Source organism: Centruroides sculpturatus, unplaced genomic scaffold (genome assembly GCF_000671375.1).
Source record: "Centruroides sculpturatus isolate CEXI.00-Female unplaced genomic scaffold, Cexi_2.0 scaffold1120, whole genome shotgun sequence".
Lineage (NCBI taxonomy): Eukaryota > Metazoa > Arthropoda > Arachnida > Scorpiones > Buthidae > Centruroides > Centruroides sculpturatus.
In genome coordinates this window covers 107926-135115 of record NW_019385344.1, presented here as the reverse complement: position 1 = coordinate 135115, position 27190 = coordinate 107926, and the positions used below count along the sequence as shown (strand labels likewise).

General features: G+C 30.4%; 1 protein-coding gene across 1 annotated transcript in view; it reads right to left on the bottom strand.

The window, feature by feature from the left end:
* LOC111637900 (E3 ubiquitin-protein ligase MYCBP2-like) overlaps positions 1–27190 on the bottom strand; it is a 263246-nt gene that overhangs the window by 132040 nt on the left and 104016 nt on the right. Inside the window, 10 exon segments of the mRNA XM_023383504.1 lie at positions 1221–1365; positions 5047–5219; positions 7160–7215; positions 11455–11688; positions 13342–13591; positions 18054–18266; positions 18841–18941; positions 19040–19176; positions 20939–20961; positions 25971–26105. Coding sequence (XP_023239272.1) covers positions 1221–1365; positions 5047–5219; positions 7160–7215; positions 11455–11688; positions 13342–13591; positions 18054–18266; positions 18841–18941; positions 19040–19176; positions 20939–20961; positions 25971–26105 — 1467 coding nt within the window.

Here is a 27190-nt window from a genome sequence, read left to right as displayed (position 1 = left end):
CGTTCCAGCCTCCTGACTCTTCTGTCCAACGTTCCAACTATCTTGTCACCAACAATTTCACATTCCGTCTTTTTGATGTAACTATGCAACTCCTTGTTATACGTATGCCTTCTCATGATAACCAAATGCTTAGTCTTGTCTGCTCTTGTCAACACAAGATTATTAATCCTTAACCACTCCTTCGTGAGCCAAATGTCCCTACTAGTAATACCATCTGTCCTGTTCTTCGGCCGTTTGTTAATGACCGCTTTCCATCTAAAATATTCCTTTTCTAATGCATCCAGTCCAACAATCCCTCTCTCAATCTCCTGTACTGATGTTTCCCAACCACCTACTTCAGTGGGGACAAAGTTCGGGCCTTTCTCCAGAACCTGCTTGATTTTCTTTGGTATTTCTATCTGGTCCCATACATAGAAAGTACTAATGTTCTTCCTATTATCTCTTCTTACTTGCTTATGAATAATCCATTTCAACTTTTTGACATACTGCTTATTGGAACTCCTACAAACAGCTTCCGCCAATTCCATCACTCTTTTATTGATATCAATCAGTTTGGCCGGATCTTCATTATATATGGTGTCCTCTAAGCAAATAAGCTCACTCAATATCCCATACTTTTTGTTTTTGGCTATTCTAATAGACTTTTTGAGGCACGCCAAACAGAACCTACTTTTTACAGAACGGCATTCCTTAGGGATGCTAATTCGGTAAATCGACATGGGATACACCTTATTCTTTAAACATTCTTTTAAAAGCCTCTGTCTTCCCCAACTCTAGCAATGACGGCGGAGAAAATAGAAATATACAGAAGTAGGATAGGAGAAGGCTGTTTAAATGCGAGAGATGCGGAGAGCCTACCATCGGCATGGAAATATTTGGTTAAGAAATATACTAGAAACTTCGACCAGAATTAATCCATTGAAGATTTATGTTATTTTTGTTTTAATTAATTAATTAATTAATTTATTTATTTATTTATTCTTCCGTTATTTTTTTTTCTCTTGTAAAATTTTTGATTTAAATAATTTTTATGTTCTATTTATGGAACATTTACGTTCCATTTTTTCGACCTGAAGATGGCCTATTAACTAGGCTGAAAATGTTTGTTTTTTCAAATTATATTTATTTCTCGGCAAAAAAGGTGTTTTGTTTCTTATTATTTAGTTGCTGAGCGCTTTTGATATTGTTTAATAAGATAGTTCAAATAATAACTAGCATACCTTCAAATTTGGAACGTGGACTATTTTACCATACTGATCTTTTGTTATAACAGTTATTATTGCTGGCCATCCACATTTTAATTCATCTTGACTGCATAATAATTCACATTTCTTAGGATCCACATACGATTCTGGCTGTAACCAACTGAAATGGCATAAGAAAAATTCATTAATGGAAACAATTAATATTTATCATCACTAAAACTATAAGTATAAACATTCAAAACCTTTTCTTTCTTCTTAATTAAAGTCAATCTGATTAAATTATTTATTAAAACATAAATAAATTAAGCCATTAGAAATTCATTAAAAACCTGAATAAAGAATATAATGAAAAGTAATATTTTTTATTTACTTATGTATTGTATGACATATATGTCCACTACAAGGGAAAAATACATTAGTATGAACATTGTTATTAGTATAGAAATCACAATATAATGTATTTTTACAATATACGAAAGTATAATTATATTCTTAATTTAAAACATGCAAAAAACAATACAATTTTTCAAGGCACACCCTCATAGGCAGAAGTTAAAGCAATAATATCTTCCTGTCCTAATTACTATAGCTGTCACAAAACAAAACAATATCTTCCCAAGTCACATTTTGACCTGAAATACAATACAGACATCTTTCATTAGAATTAATACAGATTTTCTTGTTCATTTGCTGTGAAACAGTGTTGTACTAGATTTTCTTTAGAAGTGTTGAACACGAGATCATGTTGTTAACCAATCACATGGCTTCTTTTCCACCTTTATTGATATCGTAAATGATATCGTATCAACTAAATAAAGGTGGAAAAGAAGCCATATGATTGGTTAACAACACGATCTCATGTTCAACACTTCTAAAGACAGATTTTCTTATTACACAATACTATAGAACTTGGACTAAATTTAAAATTTGAGTTAAGATACCATTCTGTGTAAAAATGAGACTTAAGTGAACAATATAATTTACAAGGATCATTCTGTTCTGCCTCTGACCAATTCCTCTGTATGCTTTGTTCACAATAAGATTTTATAATTATCTACAAGTACCTTCCTAGCATCTGATTCCCATAATGTCCAGAGAAAGCTAAGACCAGAATTATCCAAAGTTTTCTTTAATGAGAGTATTCAATTATACTTAATACTCAAACTATTAAATTTTAATTTACATATTCTATTATAGCACAATCTGACATTTCCAAACTTCTTATCCAGAAATTAATTATCAATTTAAGAAACAAAACTGATATTCTAGAACATCCAATTTCTAATTGTATCATATAACCATGAAAGTTAATAAATCCAATGAAATAAGATACAAAGAATTACTTCCAATTCTTGGAAGTGATTCATCGCCCAGATAGGAGATCCATAAAAGAATACAGAATATATTAATGAATGAAAGAAATTCATATAAGTATCAACATTAAACACTTAGTTTAGTTAATAAAGGCCATATGGTCCCTCTCACTCTTTTACTTTTAAAAAAAAATACTTTTTTGCAATAAAAATAAACACAAAGATGAAAACAGTACTCTTAAATAAATATATTCTGAAGCGATATCCAGTAACTGACCTTTAGGGATAGTACACATTAGGCATTGGGCGTTGCATTAAACGTGCATTAGCAGCGTACACACCATGCGTTTAGCTCGGCATTCGATGACCGTTCGCACTGGCTCAGTTTGGAAATGGACATGAAAGTAATTAGCAGCGTACACACCATGCTTTTAGCACAGCGTTCGATGACCATTCGCACTGGCTCAATTTGGAAATGGACGTGAAAGTAATTGCTTGTTTGTTCCTCCTCCATCATTGCTATAAAAGACGATAGCAGAATCAAAGAGAATTTTAGGTGCACCCAATATTACGAGATAGACTGACGCATGGAATGTTTGTGACATTGTATCCAAAACTAAGACAATATGAACCAAGTTTTTAAATTATTTTAGAATGTCTATAAAATCATTTGACGATGACTGGTCTCTTTTGGATTTCATCAATAAATAGATCAGTATTGAAATGATCATTCTCCATTTCGGCCAATGTACGTCCACTCTACCCGAAAGTGCGCAATTGAATGTACAACAAAACAGCAGCACATGTATCTCAAAGCACGTGGCTGACGCCTGCAAAACGCACGTTCTAACCAAAATCTATCAACGCACATTTGTGTGTGTATACCTATAGAGAACTCTTGGTTCTTTAAAATTCGTGTTAACAAAACATGAGTTTCAAAATGCTTGTGTGTACACAGCCTTATAATACCATTTACTGTGATGAGAGAGCTTACTGCCTTTTCTAAACACCATCACTTTTGTTTTAGATAAATTAATTTTTAACTCATCATCTTCATAAAAATTCTGATATTTAATTTTCCTGTAGCAAATTTGGGGTATCTGCTATAATAACTATCATCAGCATACAATAATATATGGAACTCTTTATCATCAGAAAGAGAGAAACTCAAAGATCAGACAGTTTAATACAATCCACAAGTTCGTTCACATATAAAGAAAATAACATAGGACTTAAAATTTCACCTTGCAGTATGTCATTCTTTATATCAATTGACTATGTATACACATTCATACATTTTACCCTTGTATTAGCCTTCCTGTAAATATTCATTGTCAAATTCAAAACATGTTCGCTGATCATCATTTTTCCAAGCACAGCCCACAACTTAGAATGAGTTATGCTGTCAAATGCAACTTTAAAATCAACAAACATTGCATATAATTTTTTTTCTTCCTAAGCCATTCCTGTATTAACCCATTTAAAATATATATTTGATCTAAACAAGAAAATTCTTCTCTAATACCTGACTTGTTCTTGATGTAACATTTTCATTTCATTAACCCAAACAGTTAAATGAGAATGCAAAATAGCCATAAATAATTTGCCAATTACTGGAACTAGTGAAACTGGATGATAATTTTCAGGGTCAGAAACAACTCCTCTTTTATGAATGGGTAATATCAAAATTTCAATCAACTATTGGGGAAATTTGCAGTTCTTTTAATTTTGTTAAACAGATCTAAAATTTTAAACAGGAATTGATCAGATAAACTTTTAAAACATTCTGCTTTAATCTGATCTATATCAGGTGACTTATTACATTTAAAGTTAGCTACTACATTTTTAAATTCTTCAATGAGCAATTTTTCTGGGTTGCAGCTTCTCTCCACCATCATATGTTTCCTTTAACAGTAGTGTCATGCCAGTCTTCTATCTAACTCCTTTTAGGAAAAAATTTTTTAACTGAAATAATTTGACTTCCAGTTTGCATTGGAAGTTCGTATACAGTTAATTGGGGCCTCCTGCCCTAAGCTTTCCATATCTGGTCTCGAATTTCATCTATCTAACTTTGTTCTCGAGATTAAGGAAAGACAGATAGACGACAGTGGAAATTTATAGGTCTACAGTTTTTCAAATTGCAGCCCAATTAAATTAATATTTAATAATTAATTTAAAAGGTTCTAGATGAAAAGAATCGATCTGGAGCAGAACTCGAACCCGTAACCCCTGCTTACTATGCAGACGCATTCCTTGTTGTGCTAAGCAGGTGTCCACCAAATCTTCACTTCCAAAACTATTATTGTAGATATAACCATACTGGTTACTCATTGCATAGTTATTTGATGTTTAATTATTGAACATTATTATAACCCAATGTAATCTGGCAATCATTTGATATATTACAAATAATTGATGTATTACATTGAGCTACAATAAATTAAAGCTTAATGCAAACAATTGTTATATTCAGTCAAAAGGCCAAACATAATATTATAGAAAAAAAATTAGATATATTTTGCATTTACCTAGCTAATCTTCCTCCACTAGTACCAGTTGCACATGTAACAAAGTCTCGAAGAAAGGAATGCTCATTAGACTGATTACTAAAGGGAAGAATCCCTTCTAAAGCCTGATGTATTGTCGGAGGATGCGCAAGAGCAAAACCCTTAGACAGAAGATTAGAGTGATCATTTTATACCTGCAAAATTTTAAAAAAAAAAAAAAAAAAAAAAAAACATTAATCCAATGAATTATATATTATTTTATTTTTATAATAAAATTTATAAATACTTTATATCTTTAACAATTTAAAATGCAGCTTAACTGCCCATCTATATTCCAAATTCACAAATTTTATTAATTACAATTTAACTTATAGCATAAATAATAATATGAAAATTTAGGATTAATTTAAGTGTAGCTAATAATAATAAATAAACTAATAGTAAGAAATAAAAATGAGTAATTTGTCTAATTTCTGTAGAAATAAACTGATTTATTGCTGATTTTATAAGTTCTTTGAACTGAGCAGGTTAACAATAACGGATATGAACTGTTCTTTCACTACAGTGTTCTGAGAGATGAAAGATAATTTTGATCATGGCAGCTACCACATAAAATCACATGGGAATATAATTTACAAATACACATTACATTAATGTAAAAAGTTTTTTTAGACATCAAACATTTCCCTCTACACCTTTATTCATTACAGCAAAAACATTTACAGTAGTGGTTCTCAAACTGGGGTCCATGGTCTTCTAGGGACTGTGAAGTGGTTTCAGGGGGACCATGAAGGGATCACTTCAAGCAAAGCAGATGCACTCATCCCACTGAATGTACATTTGATGAGTAAGATTTGCCATTTTCTGAATAAATAATTTTTTGTCAAAAAATGTTTTGGTAACAGTAACCTGTAAGTAAATTGTAGTTAATTTTATAAGTGTCCGCAAGCAATCTAAAAAATTGTAGAGCATGCAAGAAATCCTAAAAAAGTTTGAGAACCACTGATTTACAGTATTAGAAAATTAGAAAATTAATAAAGTTTTTGAAGAGAATATGAAAATATGACACAAAATATAGTATAACGAAGAAATTGTACTGTCTTTTGGCATTTGATTTATTTACTTGATGTACACAAAAGTACATGCATGTAATTAATTCACACAAACATTTTTGACATATCAAAATGTCATCCTGAAGTGAAGAAAGGGGATGACATTTTGAAATGTTGAAAGTATCTGCATAAATTAAATGCACTCAAGTATTTTCATGTACATCAAGTAAATAAATCTAATGCCAAAAGACAATACAATTTCTTCGTTATACTATATTTTGTGTCATATTTTCATATTCTCTTCAAAAACCTTTATTAATTTACCTACCAAATTTTATCTTTCAGTGAAAATTAAACAGTCATTTTGATTTTGAAACTTGCTACAAGATAATTTAATTATTTCTGAGCACATTTTATTATAAACTATCTTCAATTGATAATTATATGTAATATATGTAATATAGAAAATATTATCATATAATATTTTCTATATTGCATATATTATAATATAGAAAATAATTTTCTATATTGCATATAATATAGAAAATATTATTATATAATATTTTCTATATACAGTGGTACCTCAGGATACGAAATTAATCCGTTCCGAAACTGAGATCGTATCATGAAAATGTCGTAAGGTGGATCATCTTTTCCCATACGATTACATGTAAAACCAAATAATTCGTTCCAACGCGAAAAACATACTCAAATTAAAGCCAAGTAATACATTAAAAAAAATAACTGTAGTAAGAAAAACAAATGAAAAATGCGAACTAATGTAACGTCGTATGGTGAGTTTTTGTTCGTATCGTGGAGCAAAAATATGTTCGAATTTCATGTCGTATCCTGAAAATTTCGTATGCTGGGGCGTTCATAACCTGAAGTACCACTGTATATATATATTATAATAATGCAATAAAATTAAAAATATTTGTCACAATACTTTCTATCTGATTTCTATATTTATAAACATTTAATATTTTAACTATTATTTATTATTATTTTTCATAATATTCTTCACATTTTTCAAAAAAAAAAAATGATAATAATAATAATAGATTTAATTTTTTATTTCATACCTGATGTGCAAGTTCTTCAATCAAGTCCAAATCTTCTTCAACTTCACCAATTGATGCTTTTATATTTAAAAAGAAAATGTTTATAAACATGAGTAACTGCCCTATTATTATACAAATGATTTTAACACAATAAAATAATGTAAAATTTTGTGTTATTATTGTAATTACTAAATAACTTAAAAATTACATCATTCTTATTTTTTAATTATAATAATTCATAAATTAGCCAAAACAAAGTAATTTTAATCTAAATTTAAAAGAAATCTTTAAATTTAGATTAAAATAAAAGTTACAAACTGTCAAAAAAGTTAATAAATCTTCAATATAATATACAGGACTTTTCAAAATGATTGTCAGGATTAACAAATATCACTGTAACTTACACTTATAAGGTAAGAAAAGAATTTTTATACTGATTTGTCACTAGGGACATCCTGATATGGTGTCGTCATCAGTACTGATACTTTTCTTCGATACTGATTGTCAAGTCAAGGAGGCCTATCAAGTAGGAACAAGATAATTCAGCTTTCCACTTGTTGGAACACATTTTCTGGAAGGGATCTGTTAGCGTGAGTCATCCTAAACAAGTTGAGACAGGTATATCAATCAAGGAAAGCTACCAACCCAACTGTGGATTGGTCAGCCAACGACCCTCAAAATTGAATATAAGGCAATGTGACCATTGGAATGGGGAGAAACAAGTTCTTTCTGATGGACCACAAATCTGGAAATCAGAAGATCTGAAATTTACTCTGATACCAGTATTGATTGTTTTCCTCTGGTATTGAATCTGGTATCATTACATTTTTCACAGACAGGTAAGATCCAATCAAAATTGGACTTTGTGGCTGAATTCCAAACTGGAAACCAGGTTTTAAAGTCAGTTTTAACCAAAACTGAATCGTACACTATTTTTGGTTAAGTTAAACCAATATAATTAGTATTAATAACCAAAAATCAATAAATTTATTACATCAAATTTCATTTTCAGAATCTACATACAATATGTTTACTATTTATAAATAGATTTCCAATTATTTGAAAAACTTAAAAAATATATTAAAATCTTAAGTGAAATGATACAGTATTGTAGCATTTAGTTTATGTTTGAAATCAGTTTTAATAATTTGTTAATAATAACTAATGAGAATAAAGCATGTTATTTATGTTAAAATTAAAAGTTTTAAACAACACGTTTCAAAATCAAGCCACAGACTGAACAGCAACAACCAGAAAGATATTCCATTTCGATACCTGATGTCAATACTGGCTGGTGTTAAAGTATTGACACCAATCAGTATTGACATCGGGTATCGAAATGTAATATCTTTATGGTTGTCGCTGTTCAGTCCATGGCTTGATACTGATGCTAATGATACTGGTATTGATACCACATATGTCACTAAAATCATAACTTTTTTCAGTGTGTTACAAATGTTTAGTATATTTTCCTCTTGTCACCCTACAGATATCAAGCCATCAGTCCAATTCCCGAATGCATGCATAGATTACTTACTGGTGATGGTTTGTATGGTATTGATAATGCACACCTTTAGTTCATCAATGGACCAAGGTAGAGGAGGGGCCAAACAGCATTTTTCACATTAAACCCTAAGAAAAACTTGTAGTGTGAGATTAGGAGAATGAGCTGGCCCCAGCAAGAAATTCTGTATGTGAGAGCCCCAATTTTATTTTTGATTAAACTTTTACACAATTATATAAATCCAAGAAAATTAACAGTTAAAATTTATATTAAACACAAAGAAAATTGTATAAAAATTTTTCCTAACAATTAATAAAAGGATGGAAGGATATGATTGCATTTTCCACCAGATTCACTTCCTTTAGAAGGTGACATATCTTCCAAATGTGTCACCCAGAACTTTCATCTAAATTTGTCTATTGGCCGCAACCTATAACATTTCCAAGAAAAAAAGGACAAGACGAAACATGAAAAAGACCCCCCAATAAAAGACAGGGACCAATAACGATCGGGGTCATTGTCATGAGAAGTTCATCCTCTCCGGAGTCACCCCTTGCTCAGATACCTCCGTGATCTTCCTCCATCAAAGTGAACTCCTTCTAAAGTGAACACATTCCATCTAACAGTGAACTCCATCCATCTGGCATTGTAAGGTATCTACATAATTTATATGTAAACTCTCTCTCTCCAACTTCACTTAATATCGTGGTTGAAGCTTGCATGTATAAAATTTGCTAGTTATCATACATAAACAGAATTTGTTATTGTTAAATTTGTGTTTGGTGCACTTCTTAAGATGCATTGTCTCTTGTGTAGCCTCCATCCGAATCCGACCGTCCTTAATATGTGACCACTCGCACGAGATGCAATGGCTATTGCAATTTCTATGTCGTTTCCGACATAGTGATGTCATCATGACATAATGCCAACCATCCTGTCACACATGTATTCTAATCTATAAAATATCTACATTTCATTTGGACTCTAATAAGCAGGAAAAAAAATATGAAGTTAAAATAACTATGAATAAATAATATTTAGGATGACTTGATTGCCACTAATACACTTTATAAAAGAAATTTCCAAACCCATCTATTATTAAACAAACTTTCGAATTTACCTTTTACTAACTCTTCCAATATTGAATGCTTTTGTTTAGGTCTGTGTTTTCAGGACAAAGTTGTATATTTCAACAGAATAATTACTTATAAATTCTATAATGGTCTTTTTCCCCCATTTAATTTAACACCAAATTAATTCTCAAAATTCTTCTTCTCTTTTTTAAATTTTTAATATCCTAGAGAACCTTTTACAGGTTTATCCTGTCAAAATTGTAGAGAACCTACTACATCTTGACTACTGAAAATGCAAATGGTATTGTAAGAATGCTCTACAGTAGACCCCCCTATAACGCTTAGATACGTTCCACGCTAACAAGTTACAAACTGTCAAAAAAGTTAATAAATCTTCAATATAATATACAGGACTTTTCAAAATGATTGTCAGGATTAACAAATATCACTGTAACTTACACTTATAAGGTAGGAAAAGAATTTTTATACTGATTTGTCACTAGGGACATCCTGATATGGTGTCGTCATCAGTACTGATACTTTTCTTCGATACTGATTGTCAAGTCAAGGAGGCCTATCAAGTAGGAACAAGATAATTCAGCTTTCCACTTGTTGGAACACATTTTCTGGAAGGGATCTGTTAGCGTGAGTCATCCTAAACAAGTTGAGACAGGTATATCAATCAAGGAAAGCTACCAACCCAACTGTGGATTGGTCAGCCAACGACCCTCAAAATTGAATATAAGGCAATGTGACCATTGGAATGGGGAGAAACAAGTTCTTTCTGATGGACCACAAATCTGGAAATCAGAAGATCTGAAATTTACTCTGATACCAGTATTGATTGTTTTCCTCTGGTATTGAATCTGGTATCATTACATTTTTCACAGACAGGTAAGATCCAATCAAAATTGGACTTTGTGGCTGAATTCCAAACTGGAAANTACCTAATTTATACCTAATTTATATATAATACTAAACAGACGATAGCAAACTCAATTTAGCCGCTCCGTAGCGTGGCGCAGGGTCGGAGGAAAGTAGTTCGGCTGCTCATCCACTATTGGTCCAGACTCTATCAATCTTGTCGCGAAACGACGTTATAGGAGGTACGTTATACGAAAGTTGCTACAATTTTTTCGCTACGTTATAGGAATTGTCATTATAGGAACGTACGTTATAGGGGGGTCGACTGTATATGTATCATAATTTGATTTTCTACTGTTGTGCTATTATGTTTTGGCTTTTACTTCTGTTATATTTTGAAACAATTCTATTATATTTGGGGAAGGTCATTTTACCTAATTGGCATTGCCTTGCATACGTAAATAGCATTTCCACCAAAGCTGAAACTAATTTAAATTAAACAACATCTTAAATACATTTTCCAGCAACACTGTACTTTATTCAAACAAATCCTTTCGTAGATCTGCGTCAAGTTCTGAAAGGTACGAGAAGGTCAGGACTATCAGTTCAAATCTTCTAATTTTATACTTTAAAACCTGATGAAGAACTACAGAAAAAATTAAAAGTATCTGTTTAAATAAAATACAGTATTACCATGCATAATTTTTGTAAATAAATAAATTAATTATCATCATCATCATCATGTGATACATTTAATTGTAGTTTGTTTTGAAAACTTGCAACTTTTACTTATTTTATTTTAGTAAACTATTGAAAATTATGTAAAAAATGAATATTTAATAATTATTGCATACTTATTATAATAATATACAAACCGGGAGGTAAAAGTAAATCTCTTCTCATAAGCGATGCGGAACACATGCCTCCGAGATAGGCTAATTCTCTCTCTAAATGTCGCAAGCCTTCAAGAGATGATCCAGATTTAAAACTATGGCCACTTAATTGAGGACATTCAAATCCTACAACTTGACAACTGAATCCGTAAAAGCAAGCTTTGTCATCTTTAACATAATCGGATGCAGTTTCTAATGAAAACACTACCTCATTGCCTAAAAATATAATTAATTTTAATCATCATCACTATATTTTACAAATCAAGTAATTCCTCCAAAACAAAAATTATAAACTAAATAATCATATATGAGATTTGTTATGCAAATAATAAGTTACATTCTTAATATTTTGAAATTATAATTTTTATACATTTAAGATTCTTAATTATTTTTTAATTGTAATCAAAATTGAATGCTTAAACATTTGACATCTAATTATTTATCATCACCAAATCAAAACCCAATTTAATTAATAAAAGTCAAACGATCTATCAAATTATCAGGCTATTTTTAAGATACGTTAATAAACAGTTACCATGCTAATTATTAATTAATACGAGACAGTGACTACCTCCAGTTAAATTAACTGATAACTAATTATTAATATAGCCTGAAAACAGCCTGACAATTCAGCAGGTCATTTGGCTTTGATATTTAATTGATTACACAGATTATAGAAGTGAAATAGGCTTTCATAATCTATACCTTAAAGACAATCAAATAGTTAAACCCTTAATCATTCAATTGCCTTCAGACATCTTAACAACTCAGTTGACTTGCACAGCCTAACAGTTAAGGTGTTAGCTGCTAGGTTGAGCAAGACAACGCCTCACAAAGTTTTTCTTGGGCAGTTTCATCCTGAATAAGTTGGTGCCATCTCTCAACACCTACTCAAGACAAAACATACAACCTCCTTTATCTCCCTATGCCATTGATCTTTAAGTACCAAAATTTAATAGCACCTTTCCCCCTAATACACAGACTTCCCTGCAAAATTTCAGAAACTTTTTACAAAAAGCACAGGAGTTATAAGCTTTCATAGCAGGTAAACAAAATCATGCCTCTCCACACAAATATACATACATACATACATACAAGAAAAAAACCCAAATGTTTTTGCATTTCTCGACATTTGAAGGTCCCAAGTCCAAAAATGTAGTGCTATAATATAGCAAACCATTTTTAAATGTTTGTTGCAAGGAGTCACTGCAGCAACGATAAAGCAGCTTTTACGCCCCCTACACTTGTAAAACAAAATGAACGTTTGTGTGTATAATACAATATTATACTGTGAAAATAAAAAAGTCAAAATAACATTGATAAAAATATTATAAAAAGATTAAGGAGGATTAAATTCTATAAAATGACTCTGAAAGTTATCTAAAGAATAAGAAAATACTGTATTTTAAATATAATTATCTATCTCCTATCTTTTTACTTTGCTCACATTTTTGAAAAGAAAAATGCTCAACCCTTTATATCTCTTTATTTAAATATTGTAGTTCTTTAACTAAAGCATTACTTTCAGCTGTAACTAGAATTAAAGGATAGATTATGGCATCCATTTTTAGCTTGAGCAGAAAGCATTTCTAAACTATGAAGCAGTGATGTGTAGCGAAGCTGCTCGTAACATCATTTTTTCTACACTCTCACTACATAAAGAAATGCAGCCATACAATGATACCACATCAATTCAAATACCACCCTCAATACTGCAATTCAAAGTTGTAATGCTAGCAAGCACCTTGCTCATTAGGATGGGACACTTGGCACCACAAGTACTAGACTTATGTATGATGCAACTGTCATTACATAAAAAAATTTACAGAATAAATTTATTATTTATTCAGAAAATTAAAAAATTTATACCAGGAAGTATAAGTGCAGCATTAGGCCAATCGGTGTTTCCACTAAACTTCCGAAGAACTGGCCAATACGGCGTGTAGGAGTCGTCGTCATCATCATGAGACCCATTAATATTCATGGCCTGTGATGATAACCAAATGCCATTGGAATCAATGCTAGGTATGTATAACTGGAGACAATCTTCTGCTTGAGCAGTTCCACACTGTGGATCAAACTCCAATGATAGCCATTTTACCGATGGAGGAAAGGTAACCTAATATAATAAAAGTTTAGGCATTTTCATTAATATTAATTTAAAATTTATTTTACTTTACTTTATTTTATTTTACAATGAGTTGCGTAATTTTCTTGGCTGTGATAAAATTTAAAAAAATAGATTTATATGAAATGCAATAATGATAAGTAATTTATAGTCAATTTTAAATATATTCTAAGGCAATATTAATTTAAAATTTATTCGTAATGAATGCAATTTAAAGTACATTTTTAAGAAACGTACGTTTTTAAAATCATTATTATCCTGTAATTGTATAATTTAACATATATTACCGAGCTGTAATGTTACTTCTTAAAGTATAAAAAAGAAAGGCAAATAACATAGGAGTATTTGATTAATTGTAGAATTTTATTTTAATATATTGTTCATGTTATGTAGAGAATTTTCTTCTCAGATTAATGATTTATGCAGAAATTATTATAATCGGCTCAATAGTTTCTAGAGAGAGAGAGAGAGAGAGAGTAATAGAACGAATTTGATACAGGATTGAGGAAAATATTATCTATCTATAAAGACTTTTTTGTTTTTATAATAGAGTGGCATTAGTCCATCTTGATAATTTTAATGACTTTTCGGTGATTTAATTTGTTTTAAGTATTTGAAGCACATCTGGCATAACCTCGAGATCGAAAGGTCAAGAAAAAAAAAGTACCCTTGCGCCTTGTATGTTATCAGTCACAACAGAAAGGTGGTCATTATAAGTAGAGTTGACCTTCACCCCTCGTGTTATCTACAGAATTGAACATCTGAAACTTGAGAGTTGCGATTTCTATTAATGAAAANTTATTAATTATTACAAAATTATAAAAAGCTTAATCTTGGGTAGGGATGAGTTTTATAAAAACAAAAAACTTGTAAATGGTAATAACAAGTAAAATCTTCATTAAATACAATCCCTCTCAAGATATGACATGTGACTGCCCTCTATCTCCCCATCCTCTTGACCTTTAACCACCAAAATTTAACAGCATCAATGTCCCTTATATACAAGCTACCATGCCAAAATTTGTATCTTAATCACTACCCCATCTTGACATATTAAATGAAATAGACACCCAACACACATACTTGAGAATTTTTTTCCTGTTTTTCAACTTTTTTGGGTTCAAGGGGTCACAAAACATGGAAATTTGCAAAAAAAACTTAGGTCAAATTTCATGTGATTCTGATACTTTCCCTTGTCATGTATACATAACAGCCAAGAAAGTAAAAAGAGAACTAGTAAATAATATTGGATACAGACAATAAATCAATAAAAGCATAATAGAATAACTTTCATTAACACTAATTACAGCAGAGAAAAATCATAAAAAGTGGAATATCCCTTATAATATATTATTCTTATTACAAGAGATACAGGAAATCCTTATTAATTCAAACTCAGTTAGCTCGAAATTCAGTTAATTCGTAACTGTACTTTTATCCCGGGTGGAGATAGATATAGAGATTTCCATGTTAAGGAATTTGGTTAGTTCAAAATATGGCTACTTCATAATTTGAAGTGAAAATTATATCCAAACTGTAATATAAGCATGTTAACTTGTTCATTTACATGAAAGTGCCTCCATGTTATAAGAGAACAATAGACTGAGAACAACTCTAATCTGGTCAATATGATTGCCTTTACAGTAAAAATTTTCGGGTGTCACCTTACATATGGACTACCCTTTTTTCCTCTTATTTCATAAAATACAGCTGGATTTCAGGATTGCAAGATTGAGCTATGAGTAGCAGATTGAGATATTTATAGGACTTTAGGCTATTACATTTTGGACAACTTTAAAAATAATTTTGGCTACGTTTTGAGGATTTCTGCTTTACCTTTTATAAAACCTATCGCACCTGTGAAGTTCTCACTGGACACATGCTGTTTACCTAAAGTTTATTTATATTATTTTTATTAATTAAAGAAAATAGCATTCTGTATAAGTAGCCAAATTCCATTTGCTCAATAAATTACATTGGTTACATGGCATTTGGTGTATTATACAGAAATATTTAAATCTTGGATAATTTAAAGTTTCAATTACCATATTTACTTGCATATAAGACGACTTCGCATATAGGATAAAGTGTGACTTTAAAGATCAAAGTAAATAAAATTAAATTTATTAATACATTCTAATTTTATTTCATTTAATCAGAAGTAAAATATCAAATGAATGTAAATGCACACATTGTCCCACAAAAATTACTGACATTTTAAACTTTAAGGAAAAATCTTGTAAAATTGACAACATAAATTACCATATTTACTTGCATATAAGACGACTTCGCATATAGGATCAAAGTAAATAAAATTAAATTTATTAATACATTCTAATTTTATTTCATTTAATCAGAAGTAAAATATCAAATGAATGTACATGCACACATTGTCCCACAAAAATCATTAGCATTTTAAACTATAAGGAAAATCTTGTAAAATCGACAAAACTGTGAGAATCGGGGTTTTAGCATCAAAGCTTAAACCATTTTCCAACAACGGGGCGGTGAGTCCCGCTCACAGGGTCAGTGGATGGCAATTTAGGAGGGCGAAAATTGAGTGGGAGGTCGCGGATAAGTCGATAAGGTGTTAACCGAGTACGAGTAAACACACATATTTAAGATAACATATATATATATATATTTAATTAACTAATGATATATATGAAAAGGTTACAATAATTAATAATAATGCTAATCTCTAACCGAGGTTACAATAGGCGGTTTTCCGGCTACATCTCGCATATTTATGATAGAGGATAGTCTTTGATCCTTCTTAAAATCTATTTAGGAATTAGCCCTAGTCCACCTGAGAGAAGGGAGAGAAATCTACTTACTAAGTTGTAGCTTGTAGAATCTAACCGTGTTGTCCGTCTTTGGTGGTCAGCGACGAGGATCGTCAATCCGTTATTTCCTTCTAAGTTGGAGGCCACCCTGATACTGGCCGGGAGCCCTCTTTATACTGATTTCGAGGGGGTGAGAACTATGACGTTATTAATGATTTAGCCGCACACCTGCTAGTGTGTTGATATTTGGATCTAGCTAGTTCGGACAAATGACTCAGCAAAGTTTGTTTAATTTATTGTTATTGGTGTCAAAATGATATGATTTTATGATATAAATTCCTTATGATATAAATTCCTATAGGTTTGATGGCTCTCATCCATAAATTAACAATCATCTGACAATAATTTCTTTAACCTGGTCAACTATTTAGATATTGTTTATATCAAACGTCGAGTTTGACTATGAACAAGGCGATTTATTGCCGTAACCACGTGTTACGTGCAACCAAGAGGTGATAAGAAATATCTCTTATTCCCTTCTTGTTGATACTACGTCTATAGAATAATCGTTAAACAAATAGAGATGATTTCTCTTATTGATATTTTAACATTCTCCTTTTTTTTCTTATTCGAGGAGAGTGTCTTGGTCATTGACCACAGAAGTCCCCCTTTTCTCTTTTACTAGGAAAATTCCTAGATTTATACTGATCTAAAACAGAAAAAGGGTTTCGGACCTTCACAAAACAATTTGTTCATGTGAAGCTGAACAAAAGGGAACCTTTTTTTTTACCAATTCTTAACAGTCAAATCCACTCTCTGTCAATTACACTTACAAGTTTCTCTGAATTCTGATTTCCGAATAATCATCTGTTTTCATGTGGGAATGGATTAAAATTTATAGCGGACTCCTGTATAATTTTCGAATTTCAATTGAAAAGCTTTGCTTTTCCTATTGTTATTCATCTTTACTCCTGATAATATGCAAGAACAATTCAAACGATCCTGATAAAATACTTTTGTTTTTAAATACTAGAGGGTAAGCATCTGGTAAAAATTGCAAATACACAGTTCACAAAAATTATTTGTAAAAGCGCAAAGAATCTTTTGCTCACGCGTATAGGACAACCTAGGAATTTGAAGCTGTAATAAATGAATAAAAACCTTGTCTTATATGTGAGTAAATATGGTATTTCATCCCCTGAATTTCAAACTAATGAGGATTTCCTATATGTAAGATAATTATTGACTACATACTGACATACATTTCTTCATAATCAAACAGTAATATTTAAAATATCAAACTGTTTTCTATCTTTTTACATTTACTTCAGAGAAATTATGCTATTTATCTAAAGACAGATCCACACATTCCGTATTTGCTGATTTTGAATAATTGCTATTCTTTTCCTTTGATTCAGTACAATATACCAACAAGAAGTGGAAAACAGCAAATACTCAAATATCAGTCATGAGTAAATTACCCATCCTACTTGATACTGGCCAAATGTTTGCTCCACATTCAGTGAATACTGAGTCTGTAAAGATGCTTTAATGAACATCTTAAAAAACAAGTAATTTTTTTTTAATTACAATATTTTTAATTTTTAAATAATGAATCATTAACTACAAAATTTACAAAATATAAACAGAAATAGCAAAAATCATACCCTGTAATTTGCTATTGTCGCAGGTCTATACGGATGATCGCTTTCCACAATTGCATAATGATTAGAAGTGGTGGACAAATTTGATTCTCCGTGATCACTGCTGTTTGATTCTAATGTTTTAGCTGGAGATGGCAAACTTTTAATTCCTCTTTTATTTAAATTTGCAACAAGAGGAAGCAAATCTTGAACCATACTTAATACTTGAACAGCACTCTAAAAAAGAACATAAGTATAATATGATTATTTTGAGCGCTCTATATTTTGAATCTCACTATAAAACTTTCAAAATAAAAAACAAAGAATTATAAACAGAATATCCTAAAACATTTATAGATTTTTATGTAAAGTATCAATATTTTGTCCTGAACTTGGATACACAACAGGATAGATTCAAATGCATTTCAAATAAATTAACTTGCAGAAGTTTGCAAGCTGCAGAATACAAAATGTCTTCTCTATTGTGAAATCTCCATTTATGTTTATAGCACTTCCTAGAGGCAACAGACAAAATATTTGAATGTAGATGGGAGCTGAAACTTGAACATTTGAACTATCGACTGATATACATCAAATACTTCTCAGATAGTAATTAACATAATTACTGTAATTTAAAATGGTAGAATTCATTTTGAAAGATCCTGTATAAAGACATTATTTGTATTAACATATTCACCTAATTTACACTTTCATACTTAATACCCAATGTGAAATTAATTAAATACAAATTCCACTTTAACGTTAATCACTTTAAATTTTATACAACGGCCAATAAATTAATCTGACTTACTCTAGGATCACTTGTAGCAACTGGTCCCAAATGGGCCAAAATTAAAGGTAAAAGCATTGTAACGAGATGAGAAGAACCAATGCTATTTAAGATATCTTCATCTAAAAAATAATAATAATAATAATAATAATTATTACTTACATTTTTAAAAATTCTAAAATATAAGTTTAAATATTTTTTAAAATATTAATAGTATTACCATCTTCTGACTGAGCTTCTAACAAAAGATCAGAAGCAGATTTAACTATGGCACTGCAAATTGACAAAGCATTTTTTCTGGCTTGTAGTTCTGCTAAATCGCGACTATTTTGTAAAGTTTCTGAATCTTGAGGAGTACTAAAACAGAAAATATATATTGAAAATATTAGCTTTAATTTAGTAGTTTTACTTTTTTCTAAAGAAAATGAGGTAATGAAATCACATTTTTTTTGGAATTAACATTGCTTCATAAATTATTTTCACATAACTAACAATACCCAAATTCAAAATGACAAATTAATTAAGCACTTTTGCTTGTTACATGCAAGCTTCAGGACATTTAGAAAGAACATTCCGAAAATGATCAATAAAATTATATACAGAACGTCCATTAAGTCTGCATTGAGTTTTAGAAATTTATTTTTAAAACAAACTTGTGAAACTTGCATCTGTAAAGTTTTTAATGCAGGAACTGTATCTTAAAGAGACAGTTCCTGCATCAAAAAGTAGGTAAGTGCAAACAGTTCTAGTCAGCATATCAGTGCACTTCCACAAGTGCACTTTTCGTCACTAGCAACACATCTAGGTGATACTCGATTTACTACCATACGTTCATCAACATGTCCAGTGTCCTACTAGAAAATGACATCACATTTTTCAGCAGGATGGTGCACAACCATATTGGTGAGTAACTGTAAGCACTTTCCTGGACACCATATTTCACGACCACTGGATAGATCAGGATAATCCCACTCACTGGCCCCCATGCTCGCCTGACATAACTCCTCTAGATTTCTTTCTGTGGGGTTATGTTAAGAACAGAGTATATACATGTACAAGATGTGGACATGCAAATAAGGGAAGTCCTTGCTAGCGTGGAACAGTTTTACACTATTTTAAAAATAAATTTCCAAAACTTGACATAGCTCTGATGTCAAGAATATATTTAATTTGTATGATTATTTTCAAAAATTCAGCACTTCAAACAACCTTTACAGCTCCAGTGATATGTGTTTACACCTTAGCAAACGTTTTCAACCTTATCGAGGTCTTCATCAGGCTACTTTAATTAGAAATTCGAACACGTTTGGAACGGAACATATATGATTCAAAATTTATAAACAGATTTAAGAATACTCATGGAATGTTATGCACGCGCTGAAACAACTGTAAAGCACGTGTAATATCAAGCAAGGTGTAAACACATACCACTGGAGCTGTAAAGGTTGTTTGAAGTGCTGAATTGTAACTCCTCTAGTATTGGAAGACGTTTATTTATTTCAAAAATTCATTGTAAACATTAGCAAAGTCTTATTTCTTAGTCTCAAAATTAACAATTGTTATATAAATCTTGTATTCTAATCCCCAGGTAATGGGAAAAATTGATCTTTATTGTACCAAAGAAATTAAATAAATAACTGCTTTAAAATTGCATTGTACAAGACTAATGCAGTGTTATTACTAGGTATTTTCTAGGGAAACAAGACTGAGCTCTGCAAACTATGAAAAAATGGTTTAAAACTAATCTAAATCTAAAATAAAAATTGCCATATAGAGATCTATATAAATTTATAGCAATCAGAAACTCTAAACTATAATGTAGCATGTAATCAACCAACAATTGGCCTATAAATTTTATATGGTGAACTTTGACCTCAAACATCTTGGTGGATAAATTGAATTTAAAAATTCCAATTTTGTCATGACATCAGCTTTGCTGAGTTGTACATATTTACAAAAAATCATGTTTAGAGGTCATGCAGTTTCTTTAAACTTTGATCACAGACAAAACACTTTCTGACTTATGCAGAGCTCTGCTCATGTTTAGAAAATGTACAAGAAACTGATGAAATAATACTGCTAAAAAACTAATAATTGTTTGTAAACTTTTGCATCTTACCACTCATGTAACAGGAAACTGAACTGAAAAATTGTAAAGTTTATTGAATTGAATTGAAAAATTCAAAAAACGTTCTTTCTCAACATTTTGAAGAAGTTTGCAATATGAAAATAATGTATGAAGAATAGTTAGCTTACAAGTTTTAACATAAATATACTTATTTATATTCAACATCATTTACAGTTTTTGAATTCCCAAGTTGTCAAGGAAGCCTATTGAGTAAAGACAATATAATTCAAGTTCCACTCATTGAAACACATTTTCTGGAAAAGGTCAGTTAGCAAGTCATCCTGGACAAGTTGGAACAGGTATACCAACGAGGCCGACCTGCAGAAGAGCTACCAACTCAGCTCCAGATTGGTCAGCCAATAGATCTAAAACTTAGATTTAAGGCAATATGACTGTTGGAACCAGGAGAAACAAGCCTAGACTAAGAATGTGTTGTTAGAAGCAAGCAAGAAATATTGTTTTATATATATTGTAAATAGTTGTCAAATAAATGGACTTAATCTGAGTTCAAGGAGTCGTAAGGTGTTCTTTCTGGCAGACCACAGATCCAGAAATCGGATGGCTTGATCCAAAATTTACTCGAGTCCATTTTTTTTTAATTAAAAATTATTTATTTCTAAATTGACAATTCAATTCAAATGCAATTTTAACAAAAAATTTATAAAAATTTAATAATAAATATCAAAAGAAGTTTATATGTATTAACTATTAAATGTATTAATTATCATTAGAAGACAGACTTTAGGCTTCTATTTACAAAAATAAGAAAACTACTTTTGTATCATAAAATTAATAACTTTGTTAATTGTAATCACTCAGCTTATTAATTATATACAGCAGGGCTGTCCAACTGGCGGCCCGCAGGCTGTATACGGCCCGCCAAATAATTTTTACGGCCCCCAAGTACATTTTACTATGAATACATTTATGTTACTCGATTCCTCTAATAAATAAACCGCCCTGCAAAATTTCAGAAATTTTCGACGAAAAGCAAATGAGTTACAGCAGGGCTGTCCAACTGGCGGCCCGCAGGCCGTATACGGCCCGCCAAATAATTTTTACGGCCCCCAAGTACATTTTACTATGAATACATTTATGTTACTAAATTATTATTATTAATATTAAAATTATTTTACTATGTGAAAATTTAAATCTAATTTGAATTTAAAGTAGGTACTATTTAGTTTGCGTAACTTCACTTAACCTGGCTGAATACAGCAGCAACCTTCTTAGCCCCCGAAATGTTTGATGAAGAAAATATGGCCCGCGGGCTATGATAAGTTGGACAGCGNCTCATACAAAAGACACCATATTTAAATTTGCCCTGTGTCAAATGTTCTAGCCAAGGCCCTGCTATCAACTATTGTATATTCATTTATTAATACTATTTAACTAATTATCTTATTTTGTCCCTACGTAAGATTTTAATTTGCATTAATTCCTTCAGTATTGTTATTATTATTATTATTTTGAATTTTTGCGCTCTAAATTCTTCCGATTCTAGGCCTAGTGAGTCTAATGGGAAATCCCTCACTGATAATAATGTAAGGAACGACATGCACAAGTATATAAGTTGAGTTTATATTAAAGTAATTATTAAAATTAATTATTTATCACTTGTCATTAAATATTCAAAAATATTAAGAAACGTTTACAAAGTTTAAATTAAGGGGACAGTATACGCCATATATTCTCCACTATACCTCTATATACCCTATGCTTTTTTCTTAAATATATCATATATTAATATGCTTATATGTTGTACAGTATGATGAAAAGTTATTGAGTTTTTTACGTTATATTATAATAAATATACAAATCTATAAAATAATAATTTTCTGTTTCAAATAACCTATATTTTTACAAATATTCACTTTTTTTTTTCTTCTAATTTTAATTTGAAATGTTGAAAAAAAAACTCATAAAAAACCTCGAGTTTTTATAATTTAAACCATTCACGTCGGTTTATTTTATATTAATAATATATTATGTTTATGTTATATTAATATTTAAATTACAATTTTTATTTTACTTATTGTAACTTATAACGTGATCTTTATTTATTTTGGCAGTGTAATAAATTTTCTTGCGTGTGGAATAATAAGTAAAAAGAAATTCACGAATTAATGTAAGAAATTTGTTGTTTTTAACTAAAGTATTTTCGCTTTGTTGCCTTCTATCTAGAAAAATTTCCTTATCTTCATTTAGCAGATTACTTTCCAAATTTATCAAGTTCTCTCTCTATCTATTTCAAGAACTGTTCTTATCATATTTTTTCCAGTCTTCAGACTTTTTTTCCTTGTATTCTAAAACGTTTTAATGATTAATTTTCAACGTATTACAAATTATTTTATATTTAGAAAATTCTGTAAAGTTCATTAAATTTTAAAGTTTAATTAGTATGAAGCCAACAAAAATATCTTTCTTTTAAAATCAGATTTAAGAACATTTACATGCTTTAATGGTGGTAAAAAAATTATATTTTGATGTATCTGAACACGTGCATCCCAGTGTTATCTATTATTTTGGCGCCATCTGATGGAAAAAATATAAAACTTATAAAATTATTTAATTTAATGTATTATTCATTTAAAATTTATCATTAATAACATAAAATGACTTTAAAAAATTAATTTAATTTTTTATTATTCAATTCTGTGTTAGAAAATAAATGAGTGTTTCTATAGGTATATATTATAAAAAAGGAAGAAATGTATAAGCACTGCGTATTTATTTTTTGACATAAAAATTACGCTGTAGTTACTTTATTTATTTCTTTTTCTTGCATTTATTTCATAAATTACATTGTTGCATGTATTCCACAAATAACACAAGAAAAACATCAATAAAATGATGTATAAAACAATACATCTAGATTGGTTTTTATATAATGTAATAACATTAATTTAANACATAGCAGACACTCAAATTTTTCCTATGCACACTACAGTCTGTTGTCACTCCTCCTGCAGCAGTTGCAATTCTATACTTCCTGCAGATTACTCATTTTGCACAATGAAAAGTGATTCCGACTTTGCAAACTGCAGAACACAAAACACTATCTTTATAGTTCAATATCCATTTTTGTTTACAGCACTTCCTAGTTAGTGGACAACAAGCTTTATATAATTTAAGACAATAAGACACTTAAATGCAGATGGGAAATGAAATATGGACCATTACTCTATTGACTGATGTATGTCACATACAGTAAACCCCCCCTATAACTCTGTAGATAATTCCGTGTTATGTGAATTCCATGTTGTACAAGTCGCTTAGATTTTACAAATACGTGAGCTGTTCACAGCCCAGCACATGTATTTGTAAAATCTAAATGACTCGTACAACATGGAATTCATATAAACAGAATTATATACAGTGTTATAGGGAGTCTACTGTATCTCTCAGATTATAATTAACATAATTACAGTAATTTAAAATGGTAGCATTAATTTTGAAAGATATTTTCTTTTAGATAACAATGACGTAGTGAATTTTAAAAGTGGACTCTAAACAGAGATCAATAAAAGCTGATAAAACATATTAAGCAGGTGTGTCCCTACGAAGATGTAACAAAAATTTTCCTTTATTGTAATAATGCAAATCTAAATTCAATGCATTCCCAAGTCAATATACCACTCTGCTCATCTCTCTTACAGCTGATATAATGCCTATTCTGACTTTTTAGTTCTTTAGCAAGATGATAAAGATGGCAATTCATAGCAAGAAGCCTGAGGACAATCTTCTAAGAGGTAATTATGACACACGAAATGGTTTCAGAAAGCAATACAGTCTCTCACATTTGAGACATAAGGTCATAACTTGAATAGAGACTACATTGAATATAGTTTGTGGCAACCAATGGCACCAATAACAATGTGGCATGCTTGAAATTCTGAGAAATAGTAAATAAGAAAAAACTTATTGCACTATTTCCTGCACAATCCTCATATTCAATCATGAATTATGATGCAATTTGTTTCCATAAATGCAATAACTCAAAATAATGAATATACAGATATTTTATGATCCTGTTAGTTTCTTAAATATTATGAAATGTAAGTACATTTAAGAATTATTTCTTAAATCAGTGAAAAACACTGATTTAAGAAATAATTCTTAAGAAATAATATGGCACTGGTCCATAGACTGGCGCTTTAATGAACATCTTAAAAAACAAGTAATTTTTNCCTATAACACGGGTTCATATAATACGGATTTATATAACACGGCAAAAAAATTACGATCGTATTCATTTAAACACGCTAAAAGAGACTCATATAATACAGTAAAACACCATCACCGACTTGTGTTGCAACGGGATTGGTCAAATCTAGACCAATAGCAGATATTGCACAAACCATTGAGTTTAAACGAGCAGCGAACCTAATAAAAACCATTTATTATTTAATGGCCATAAAAATTATATTTATATTAATGATGTCTCCAAAGTTCAGTGAAATTTTCACAGAAAAATGACTTATCAGGAAACACGCACCTGCCGTTTGATGCGCTGCTCCACGACGAAAACAAGCTTAAGCAATAGTGTCGTCAAACAATGCACACTCGGTAAGTATTCCTACAATATTTTGTTTATAGCATAGTTTATATGGATTATTCTCAAAAAATTATGTGTTTTTGAAATGTTGAGTCAAATTAGTCTAGAATCGATTAGTTTTATGGAAGAAAATCTTTTAAACAGCCATAGTCCATAAACTGCACATGTGCTGGGCTGTGATTGGCTCATGTATTTAAGTGACTCGTAAAACACGGAATTCATATAAAACGGAACATATCTACCATGTTATAGGGGGGTCTACTGTATTATTAAACTACAATATAATGAGTAAGTATTTGAGATACATTAATTAACTTCACTTCCTTTAATAAATTGTTATTCTTAAAATATCTAACTTATTTATTATTATTTTTTTTAAATCAATCAACAATTATTACTGTACATTAATAATTATTTTCCTGTTGTTAAAATTTATGAATATGAATATTTAAAATATATTAATACCTTAATGGCAACTGGACATTCGAATTTTAACTCTGCAACATCACTATAACAGTCTTCGGGGCCAAATGTACCTCTTACAATAGCCAAAGTTTTCCATCTCTGAGTATGTGATGGATCATTACCTGCATTACTTTGCTGTAAAATATCAAAAAATAACTTATTAATAACTTATTATACAAAATTTTAAAAATTTGTACATTTCAAATATTAAAAGTCTTATATAATATTGCCATAGATACAAATTATTCCTTTCTAATTAAACTAAATAATTATATATTATATGGCATGCCTACAATAAATGATCCTTAACAAACTATATTCAATGTACATCTGATTTGCAACAAGAAATGATTATATGATATGTAATACTATTTTATATGTCAATATTTATTTTTCTTTAAATTGTTATAAGTGGAAAAGAAATCTTTGTGTGATATTTAAATAAATTTAAATTTACAAAGCTATGAAAATGCTTAAGACTATCATTGATCTTGCCAATGTAAGTATTTTATTTATATCATAGATTATTAAACATCCATAACTATAAATAAGCAAAATACAAATACAAGGTGTTTCCTTCAAACAACCCTAGTTCTAATTTGTTTTGTAAAATCCATCTGTTCATCGTTTCTACTGCTTCTTCTTCTATTATATTCATAATATAAAATCTAAACCAGGGGTGTCCAACCCGCAGCCCGCATGCAGCCCAAGGCAAGTTCAAATGCGGCCCAATAAACATGTAAACAAAACCAACAAATTTTTTTATTTTGTTTTATTTATTTATTTCAACGGCATAAACTCAATAAAAGAAGTTTCACAAAGTCATAAACCTGTATACATATTTTATTTTTGAGTGGAAAGGAAATATTTTCAAATACTTGAAAAGTGTGAAAGAAAGAAATACTAAATAAAGTTGGAGTTGTGACTCAAAGAATTATAGACTCAAATTTGGGGAAAGTGGAGAAAGGCCAAAAGATAAAAAGTAGTGAGAAAGGTTAAATAGACTTTCTATTAAGCAAATATGGACCCTTAATTTTCCAACCTTCCTCACTTCTTTATCTTTTGTCCTTTCTCTCCTTTTCCTGCATTTGGGTCTATAATCTTTTTCAGTCCCAACTCCAGCTTTATTTAGTATTCCTTCCAGCGTTGCATGATTGGCTACTTTGCGCCAAAGTTGACCAGCCCTTTTTTAGTTTGACGTAAAAAATATCATTTGGCGC